The sequence below is a fragment of the Brachyistius frenatus genome, unplaced genomic scaffold (assembly GCF_029030835.1).
Source record: "Brachyistius frenatus isolate BFR_SWC_R1_liver_20210118 unplaced genomic scaffold, ASM2903083v1 Contig_66, whole genome shotgun sequence".
In the NCBI taxonomy this organism is placed as follows: domain Eukaryota; kingdom Metazoa; phylum Chordata; class Actinopteri; family Embiotocidae; genus Brachyistius; species Brachyistius frenatus.
Window position 1 is genome coordinate 1,013 of NW_027210665.1, and position 10,455 is coordinate 11,467.

The 10,455-nt window shown below is 40.1% G+C and overlaps 2 protein-coding genes across 2 annotated transcripts; both read left to right on the top strand.

The window, feature by feature from the left end:
* Positions 1-782: 782 nt before the first annotated feature.
* LOC138625769 (CD209 antigen-like protein C) lies at positions 783-5,296 on the top strand. Its single transcript, XM_069706904.1, has 6 exons — positions 783-893; positions 984-1,085; positions 2,051-2,164; positions 3,197-3,339; positions 3,678-3,781; positions 4,730-5,296. The coding sequence occupies exons 1-6, from the start codon at positions 824-826 to the stop codon at positions 4,887-4,889; spliced, it is 693 nt and encodes a 230-aa protein (XP_069563005.1). The 5' UTR covers positions 783-823; the 3' UTR covers positions 4,890-5,296.
* A 1,193-nt stretch (positions 5,297-6,489) lies between these two features.
* Positions 6,490-9,755, top strand: dnajc15 (DnaJ (Hsp40) homolog, subfamily C, member 15). The gene is made up of 6 exons (XM_069706905.1): positions 6,490-6,622; positions 8,052-8,103; positions 8,337-8,410; positions 9,050-9,126; positions 9,259-9,329; positions 9,472-9,755. The coding sequence occupies exons 1-6, from the start codon at positions 6,515-6,517 to the stop codon at positions 9,540-9,542; spliced, it is 453 nt and encodes a 150-aa protein (XP_069563006.1). The 5' UTR covers positions 6,490-6,514; the 3' UTR covers positions 9,543-9,755.
* The last annotated feature ends 700 nt before the right edge of the window (positions 9,756-10,455 follow it).

Genomic DNA, 10,455 nt, shown 5'->3' on the forward strand with positions numbered 1-10,455 from the left:
TTGCTTTATATGGTGGCTAAAGGACAAATCCTCATCAAAGATGACTCCAAGGTTCCTCACAGCGGTGCTGGAGGCCAAGACGACGTCATCCACGGTAACTGGGTGATCAGAGAAAGAGTTTCTGAGGTGTTTAGGACCAAGTACAATAACTTCCATTTTGTCTGAATTTAGAAGCAGGAAATTGTTGGTCATCCAAGGCTTTATGTTTTTCAGACATTCTTCAAGTTTTACTAACTGTTTGTTTCATCTGGTTTTATAGAAAAGTATAGCTGTGTGTCATCTGCATAACAATGGACGTTAATGCAGTGCTTCCTGATGACATCTCTTAATGGAAGCATGTACAGAGTGAAAAGTATTGGGCCGAAAACTGAAACTTGTGGAACTCCATAGCTAACTCATGTTTGTCTGGATGACTCGTTGTTGATATGAACAAACTGAAATCTATCTGATGAGTATGATTTGAACCAGTCTAATGCAGTACCTTTTATCCTCGTAATGTTTTCCAATCTCTGTAATAAAATCATGTGATCGATGAATATTGTGTCCCAGATCTGATATCAAATTGGATTTGGGCCACTTGAGCATGATGTGAAATGCAACGTGTGATCCACTCTTGGTTTGTGGTCAGAAGTTGCACCAGAGGATTGTTATTGTGGTAACTACTGTCATCATGTTTAGACCCATGTGACTTCCTCAGAAGTTGGATAAAAGGAGAAATCAAACCCAGATGCGTTTCACATTTTACGTGATATAGTCTGTGCTGCAGATCTGACCGTCTGCAGATCTGACCATCTGTACCAAATAATCTGCATCCTTACGAGCAATGGAGGATATCGATGAAAATTTTCAAGATGTCAGTTACGTCAAACTAAACCATTTGAGGAATCAGCCAGGTAAGACTGAGCTGACAGACAGGTGAATAGATGTATATGATCATGTGTTATCATCAGGCTGCATGTTGTAACAGTGTTTTCTCTGTTCAGGTCCAAGGAGCACCAAGAAGAGTTTCCATTTAGGCGTTATTGTCTCTCTGGGGCTGCTGAGTGTTTTCCTGCTGGCTGGAATCATCACTCTGGGTGTCCACTGTGAGTCTGGTTCTTATAATGTAACCCTCCAACAATCAGCAGCATGAAAAAGTGCAGAATGATGATTCTTCCTCCTTATTTTAAATTATCAGTGCTTCCTTAATCAAGTATGATATAAACATTATCTGAAAGTCATCGCAATTCAAACAGGAATATTTATATCAAGACCACAGCAACAATAGTTCCTTATTCACGGAAAAAAAGGGAGTGTTTTATGTTTTCTGTCATCTATAGAGGAACATACTTGCCTAATCACTATATGCTACACGTTATTTTCACTGTAAAAGTCCAACAAATAAAATGCTTCCGGGTTTTATTAAAAAAATAAAAGGAGGTAAATGATAAGAAGTTAACATGAATGTGTACGTGTGATTTTTAGGTGCAGCTTTTCTGCCGTTTCTGTGACCAATGTCTTGAATCTTCTTTGAAAAGACGAGGAGATATTCTTAAGAGACTAAACAGAGTTTGGATTTTTGGATCTTTGTATGAGAGCTTCTGCTCTGGTTTGGTACACTGATGCTATAAAACTACAGTTAGAACACAGTTACACTTCAGCTTTCATAGACAAACCAATTCTCAAATGTTTTCTGTCCTGTCGACCTTTAGAAACCAAACATCCTTCCTTCCTCCTTCCTCCTCTACCACACTGCAACTGTTTTCATGTCTTATTAATCAGTAATACTGCTACTAATGTAATGACACAGACAATATAGCATCAGCAAACATCTGTTTATGTACTTGACAGAAATCAAGTAGTTCCACCAGATATTTTTCTCATGGTCATCCATCCCTGCTGCAGTGGGTCTATGACCCCCCCAGTGGGGCCAGAACCCCAATTTGAGAACCCCGATCATACACCTGACATAATTAACAAACATCTTTCATTACACTTTTGACTAAAATAGAAAAAAGAATCAGAACAAAGTCTTTTGTGTTTCTGAAACCTGAATCTTGATTTATTTCAGACCATCATTCAGCTGCAGGTCTCCTGGCCATGACTGAAGAGAGAGACCTGTTGAACACCAGCCTCACTGAAATGACCAAACAGCTGGACAGGATTCGGACGCAGTCCACAGAGAGTGAGTTTTTTCTGCACAGCTGCCTCTTATGAAGAAATAGAACCCAACACAGCCTCATGTAACACCAGAGAACATCTTCATATGACACTGCAGTCTGTAAAGTAGAATTATAGTCAGTTTGCAAATCAATTCAGTTTGACATGAATATACTGATGAACACATTTTCCAACTGGGAATCTTATGAGCACATTTTTATATGTTAAAACCCTAAAAGAGTTTCAATGAAACTGTTAAGTTTTAAATTGCTGACAAAATGTTCATTTAGGATTATTTGCATGTGGCCACTGTGTCTGTGTGAAGTTGCGTTATTAGCAACAAGCAGCTGTCAAGACATTACTTCCCATGTTAAGAGAAAGTGAACTTCTGTATTTCAACTGTTCCTTGAAAATTAAAGCACTCTGAAGACAAAACATGCTCCCCTGTTTCATTTGAAGCAGCTGAAGCCTCAGCTCAACACGTGAAAGACTTCCACTTCCTTCCAAAATGAATGATAACGTTTCAGAGTTTTTCCAGTCATCCCACGTTATTCACGTTTACTTGTTGTGTCTTTGACTGGCTTTTATGTTGAAAATGAAGTCCTCCAACATTTTAATCAGAACATTTTAGATTCATACTTGACTGACTGAGTGGAAATATTATCAATCAGACTTAAGTTATTGATAATTAAATACTTATAATTATGAACTTCTGGTAAGATTGTGCATCTCTGCCTGTCACCATGTCACTATTAGTAAATGCTCTCTCATGCTCTTCACAAATTGTTTCCCACCGATCACACGCCGACTCTTTTCTCACGCTACCACTTGGTCACAGGAGGCCATATTTTGGGCAACAGTTTCAAAGCTGCAAAAAATTAATTTCAACAAAGACCAAAGTGCGTCAGAGCAGTCACGAGGTGATGAGTAGTAGAAAGTCTCTTTCAAGGTGTCTAAGAGGGTCGCTCACTGAAAAAGTTGACATCTAAACAACTAACTTCATAAAAGCATGGACTTAATCATCTGTAATGTCTCTCGTTTGATGTTTTTCTTCCAGAGAAAACGTGTCCTGAAGGATGGACCATATTCCGTTTTTCCTGTTATCGCCTCTCTGACTTGTCTGGTTCCTGGGACACCGGCAGAGAAGACTGCAGAGACAGAGCAGCACATCTGGTGGTGATAGAAAGTCTTGAAGAACAGGTAGTGTGTGTGTGTGTGTGTGTGTGTGTGTGTGTGTGTGTGTGTGTGTGTGTGTGTGTGTGTGTGTGTGTGTGTGTGTGTGTGTGTGTGTGTGTGTGTGTGTGTGTGTGTGTGTGTGTGTGTGTGTGTGTGATATACAGGACTTAGTGTAAAAAACAAAAACAAAACAAAAAACACTGTCTTTTGTCATCTTAATATTTAGTTATTATCAGGTCATAATTAGGTTAAAATGAGATTTTTTTTTAAATTTTCAGTAGGTATGTTAAGATGAAACTGGTAAATTGATTCTAAATTGTGGCTTAAACATGAAATATTTTGTTTTTCTGCCTGTTGAACAGGAGTTTCTCTCTACGTTCACTAAGCTGCCAGTTTGGATCGGTTTGAATGACAATGAAACGGAGGGCACCTGGAAATGGATTGATGGAACTCCACTGACTTTTACGTAAGGCAGAAATTTGCTCTTTATTTAGATTCAAGTATCACTGCAAATAAATAAACTTTTTCAAGTAAGAGTTGAAATACAGAAATTAATTTTCTCTTCACGTGGGATGTGTCTTAACAGCTGCTTATTGATGATAACGCGACCTCACACAGACACAGTGGCCACATGCAAATGATCCTAAATGAACATTTTGTCAGCAATTTAAAACTTAACAATTGGATTCAATGAATATAATTCTGTTTTACAGACTGCAGTGTCATATGAAGATGTTCTCTGGTGTTACATGAAGCTGTGTTGGGTTCTATTTCTTCATAAGAGGCAACTGCGCAGAAAAATTCACTCTCTGTGGACAGCGTCCAAATACTGTCTAGCTTTTTGGTCATAATTAGCGATTATATGTACCAGTAATTATCAAATAAATTGAGAAACAGGGGTTTTGATGCCCTCACAAGCCCTTGTGGGTTAACATTTATTTCTCGATAGCTAGATGATGAGCTCAATGAGGTCATCACGTACAGCTAGTCCAACTGGTCTTAACTGTGTATCAACAACCAGCCAACTCAACATATTAACACAGTCAGTAACGTAACACAGAGGTGCACTGAGCCTTGAGGTCATCAGCAAGAGCTGCACCACCTGCAGTAGCACACATGTACACCATGAATGACAGGCGCACACCTAAATGTCCACCAACCCAACCCATGTTACACAATCAGCTGACTTTCAGCTACCGCTACACGGCCAACAGTAGCATTTACAGCTGTACTATCCAGTCTAGAAGAGACGGCTGTTTGTAAGGTCAGCATCAAACTCTGCAAACCCTGCAGTGGAAAGCAAAACCAATGTGAAAGAAAAAAAATCAAAGTAATCTCATCATGTGCCACTGAGGAACAGTTTGTATGTCGGGGATTCACAGTTTAATGATTCTCTTGTTTATTACCCTGTTAGGGACTGGGCGACAGGCCAGCCTGATGAGTGGCTGCCTCATGCTGGAGGAGAGGACTGTGCACATATCAGAGAACAAAGCCGTGAGTGGAACGACGCGTCATGTAAAACCTCTATGAACTGGATCTGTGAGGAACCTGCCAAAAGCTGCTTTGTGTTTTAAGAAGATTTATTTGGTAATGATTTTGTAATTTGAGCTGTGACTAAAGATTTTTAAACATCTTGTCCATAGATTTAAAGAATGCATTTTTAAATTATATGAGAATTTATTCAATTACAAGCTTAAAGCAGTTGAAATAAACTAACAGCCATTATGAAGAGATGATCTCTAGCTCTCTCTCTCTCTCTGTGTGTGTGTGTGTGTGTGTGTGTGTGTGTGTGTGTGTGTGTGTGTGTGTGTGTGTGTGTGTGTGTGTGTGTGTGTGTGTGTGTGTGTGTGTGTGTGTGTGTGTATAAAGGATATAAAGTGCAAGAGAGTGTCGATTCCCACCATCTCTCATAGCCCTCATAACTGGATTTACCATGCATCTTTTCTTTCCTTTTGGTTCAAACTGCATTTTGTCTTTGCAATAAATGTCTCTGTTGTGATGTCACTGTTGGAAAATTCTAACAGCAGACTGGTTCACCTCAGCCCAAACACACACACACTCAGAGAGCTACACACACTCTACAAGTACCGACAGCTGATCGACATCTTTTCTCAAATTCATTTCATTTGAACTTTGTTTCAACAACATGTCCTGAAACGCTACAGAAGAACGCAACACTTGTCAGTGTGTGATTTCCTCTGAAAAAAAAATCAAGCTAAGTGTGACATCCTGGCACAGTTGTCTGAGTTAATGAGTCAAGTTTTTCACATCCTCAAAAGTTTCTGTAATTGAGGACAATGTATGAACATATTTTGTGTCTTTTTAATTCAAGCATAAAAGGGAGTTTTTAGAACGAATTTCTCACACTTGCAATCAAAAATACAGTTTGTCAGTAAAAATATTAAATGAGACTGAAATGATCTGGATTGCAAACAACTTATCACTTATGCTTTTGTTGGTTTCAGTCAGAGATTTTAGTGTTTTGAGCTGCTCCAGAGAGAGAGAGAATTAAAATATATATATATATTTTTTTAATTAAAATTCCTCTTCATGCTCCTAGGATCTGAACTGAGAAAAAAAACAATGAAACCATTAACCTGTACAGCAGTAATGATGAGACCATTCTTACCTGTGTAATTTGTTTAACATCTCGGGTTGACATTGACTAAAATGTCTTCCATAGCTCTGGACAGTCAATTCTCCAACACGAGCTGCAATTAAGGCGAATGCTGAAACTCCTATTGATTTCTATTTCTGTTTTGCTTTTTTCAACTTCTGAGAAATAAACATGTTTTAGAGGTGATGGGGTCTTTTTCCATTCACAGTTTTTTTTTTTATTTCATTGCATACATGCTATTTTTAGGACGATTTCTGGAAGTGGCTATTTAATGTAATTAACTATAGGGACATTAGTTGGGACAGGTGACTTTACATTTCTATCAATGAGGCTGCATAAAGCTAAATAGAAAATATGGTATAAACACTTCACCGCTGCTGTATATATGCCTAATAATTTCAAAGGTGTGATACAACTTTATCAGGGGCGCATCATACGAGACAACACTTGCTTTGCCCGGTGGATACTGGACATGAGACAGGAAGTGGCTGTCGAGCTCCCTTAACCTGTTTGGGCGTTGAGTCTTATTTTGAAAGTCATAACCGGATGTGCTCTGGTTGAGTGACGTCAAAGTGAGGCAACATGGCGGTGATCGGCGGAGCGACCGTGGACGGAGGCGACATGATCCGACACGCTGAATATTCTCCTAAGACAAACGTTAGGAGTGACGCGGCGATAGACAGGCGGCTGGTGAGTGTCTGATTCAACAGCGAAGAGCTTTGTGGGGTCTTGTCAAACTAAAACACGAGGATTTTTGTTTTTATTTTAAGCTGCCGAAAGCTCGCGTTAGGTAACCTCAACGACCGCGAGCGGCACGCGGGCGCTGTCTGACGTCAGCTAAATTAACGAAATAATGTCAACATTAAATTAACATTAAATTCATTCCCGCTCTGCAGAATTTGGTTCACGTCAGTTTTCAGGACAATTTATTACACTAATATCGCGTCGTCAGGTGAACGAAACCTGGAAATTCATCGCAACCAGCTGGTGGGGGACTGATGTTGTCCATGTGTCGTTTAATACACCGGCTGAAATGATAAAAGACCCTTTAAAATGATCAAGAGTTTTAACTTCACAGTAACCTTACCAGCATATTCTATTTCAATTTCACTGCAGGGTCATTTCATAATAAAAATTAAAATAAGAAAAGTCAATTTCTGGAAAATAAGTTCAACAAATACCACTAAAATTAAACATAACATAAGTGAATCTTAAGATAAAGAGGAAAAAAACAACAACATACATCATCAACAGCAGCAACGCATTTACTCAAGTGTACATGAGGTGTTTTCTTTCATGTAAACATTAGTGTGAACAAATGATAAATAATAAATCCTATGCAGTGCAGGCCTGTTGGGAGGATTGAGTGGCTTTTTTTTTTTTACATTTATTACATCATGAATATAAATAATATGACATGGTACTTTGTGCATTTCTGGAACATATGTGTTATGCTGCATACAGTTTACTATTTTTATTTTTTATTTTTATAAGAAGTCGTGTTTGTACTTCTAATATATGAGAACTCATTTCACCCACACAAAAAAAATTAATAAAATGAGCCGACAGGAATAGAAACACCTTTAGGAGAGCTTTGTTTTGAGTTGAAATCTTTTATTCGGCTCATAATTTTAATCTCGCCACAAGACAAGAGATCCTAAATGTAAAATCAGTCTTATAATTTAGTTTGTAATAACAAAACGCCCGTTGATAAATCGATAATTAATCCGAACAGCACATTATTTAGCAGTTGTCGCACGTCAAGTCTTCACAATTAAACTTCTCCCTGAGAAATGATTGAATTGACCAGATCGTTTCTCGCCTCGTAGTTTTGGGTAAAGATCGATCACTAATTATTACATTTACGCAGGTGTTGTGTTGCTGCAATGAAACTCCATCCGGTAACGGCTTGTGGACGCGCTCATTATTGTTCATCATCCTTTCGCCGGACAAGTGGCTCTCTTTCAGTTTCAGCATCGTTGGGGAAACGTCACACAAACCCGCGGTGCAGATATGAGCCCGGATTACACGTGACGTACTGAGGCGAGCGCACGCGTGTGGTATGACCCGTGTAACCCAGTGCGGTGACTTCTGGACGTTGTTGTTTCTCTGGTGACAGGGAGGGACTCTGATTGCAGTCGGTCTCGGTGTTGCTGCTGCGGCTTTTGCAGGTGAGAAGTTTGCGTGATTGAAAACGACATTATCTGAATGCGCAGCAGTCTTTTTCACGGTTTTGTCGACCGTCTCTCGTGTTGTCCGGTTTGTATTTCTACCTTAATTCTCTCTACCTAGATTTCTTTACACCTTCCTGCTGCTTGACGTTGTTTTTTTTTTTTTTTTGTCGCTCCCTTTTCGTTTTTTTGACCCGAGAGAGAGTTTCACACGTCTTGTGTTAAATCCACAGGCCGCTACGCATTCCAGCTGTGGAAACCTCTTGGACAAGTCTTTTCAGAAACTGTCAGGAAGATGCCCTCCTCGGTGAGTAAATTCATTAACCCCCCCCAGTCGAGCTCAGCCAAACTCTTCATTTCACCTTTCAGTCAGAGAATAGACACGTGTCACATCTTTCATACTCCATATTACACAAGTCATTGTCAAGTGAATCCGCACCTCAGTTTTTCCCTCGTCAGAATCTAATCGGGTCAAAGAAAACGGGTCCAAAATGTAAATACTGAGGCGGATTCATGGGTTCAGCCGGGCTTGAGCATGATGCACGAAATGAGTTTGGACGAAAACCCATTAAAATGTTGACCAGTTTTGACGCACAGGAAAATTCTCATCTCGAATGTTTTTGTTTGTTGATCAAATTAAAATCAGTTGTCTCTGCTTTCTGACACTATATGGTCTGTAGCTCCTATTCTTCATCTTCATCAGTGTTTTGTGTCAGTAAACCATCCAGGGATTTTTTTTTTTTTTTTTAATATAGTTGTTTGTCGTCCAAACAAAGACTTGAGATCTCTGCAGAGAAATCCAGGGATTCTGTTTGGATCTTCATCTTTTTATGGGAGAAAAACTTTTTAAAAGCTGGATCCCGTCCTCGTTTTTTTTTGTTTTTTTGGGGGGATGAGCCCTGTTAGGCTCCGACTAATGATAACAAAAACTCTTCTTCCACCTCAGGCTTTCTCGTCATATTACAAAGGAGGTTTCGAGCAGAAGATGTCCAAACGAGAGGCCAGCCTCATTCTCGGCATCAGGTAATGGATTTTTCTCTCGGTAAATAGTTTTATCTTTTAATTTAACTCTGCATTTGCTTCTCGGAGGAAAGTTGCGATTTCTGATTGAACACACGGGATGTATGATTCGTGTTTTTTTTTTTTTTTTGCCAGCCCAGCAACCAACAAGGCCAAAGTACGCGAGGCCCATCGGAGGGTCATGGTCCTGAACCATCCGGATAAAGGTTCGCTTCATAAACTTATCCTGATTCTGTTTCAAACTTTAACCTCTTTATTCATGTTTAATGATATTTGTAAAGCTGAACTGGTCCATTGTTGTCGTGAGTGTTGATCGGAAAATGAGACCGTTCGTGTGTGTGTGTGTAGGCGGGTCACCGTATCTCGCCGCCAAGATCAACGAGGCCAAAGACCTTTTGGACAAGGAGACCCGTCGATGACCTGCGCTGTGAACCAGACTTCAGAGACTTCCGTCCCCCTCTCGGCTCCGTAGTGCTGTTCCATCAGCGTCGACACCCAACACCACACCGAGGCATCCGCGCCGGCTCCTGGAGAATCGCATAAAAGATCCTTTCTTTATTAACTTGGTTTCATAACTTACCTTCATCTGCATCTGTCAATAATGTGAACATATAAATATGTATATTAACCAAGAGTTAAAGATACTGAGTGTCTGCCTGTCATTTTAAAAGACACATTTTAAATGTGAAAATTGAAGATCTGGGTTGGAGAAGCCGCGGAGTCGCCCTCTAGCGGTAGCTCCTTAAAAAGGGAACAGTACTGCCGTTGAACTCATTATTCACCGCGTATAACAGTTTGGTATGAGTGTACATATGGTATGTCAGCATGTAAGGTGTTGCATAATGTTCTATTTAAGGAACAGTAGAGTAATAAATTCCAATATTTACATATTTAAAAAAATGTATGTGGCCACGGTAAAAATAAACTACATTTTTAAACATATACCCGTGCTTGTATTTGAGTGTCTGGCACGTGCAACCGCTACATCCGATGCATTTACGATTTTACTAGTTCTGTGCAACATACACAAAAGCAAAGAAGCGTTTACCGGCCGTCTCTGTGTGCCCGTCACTCAGGGTGCACGTGAGCGCGTGCTGCAGGCGGTCCGGTCCCCGACCGGCGACTCCACGGCTGACTTTATCCCCCCCCCCCCCCCCAAAAGAACACCTCCGGTGCTCCGTGACGGCTGCTTGCCGTGAGACGTTTGAGCGAACACATGAAGATCACCGACACCTGTGAATTTAAATCATGATGTGGAGTCTTCGCATTTCTAGAATTGCTTGTTTTGCCACCGGTGAACTTCAACGCCACCTACTGGATTTAAGATGAGAA

Excerpts from the sequence above, each read along its gene's own strand:
- LOC138625769 (XM_069706904.1), top strand. The coding sequence starts at position 824 with ATGGAGGATATCGATGAAAATTTTCAAGATGTCAGTTACGTCAAACTA. Across the intron at positions 894-983 it reads CCATTTGAGGAATCAGCCAG|GTCCAAGGAGCACCAAGAAG; the intron begins GTAAGACTGAGC and ends TTCTCTGTTCAG. Across the intron at positions 3,782-4,729 it reads GGAACTCCACTGACTTTTAC|GGACTGGGCGACAGGCCAGC; the intron begins GTAAGGCAGAAA and ends TTACCCTGTTAG.
- dnajc15 (XM_069706905.1), top strand. The coding sequence starts at position 6,515 with ATGGCGGTGATCGGCGGAGCGACCGTGGACGGAGGCGACATGATCCGA. Across the intron at positions 6,623-8,051 it reads CGGCGATAGACAGGCGGCTG|GGAGGGACTCTGATTGCAGT; the intron begins GTGAGTGTCTGA and ends CTCTGGTGACAG. Across the intron at positions 9,127-9,258 it reads AGCCTCATTCTCGGCATCAG|CCCAGCAACCAACAAGGCCA; the intron begins GTAATGGATTTT and ends TTTTTTTGCCAG.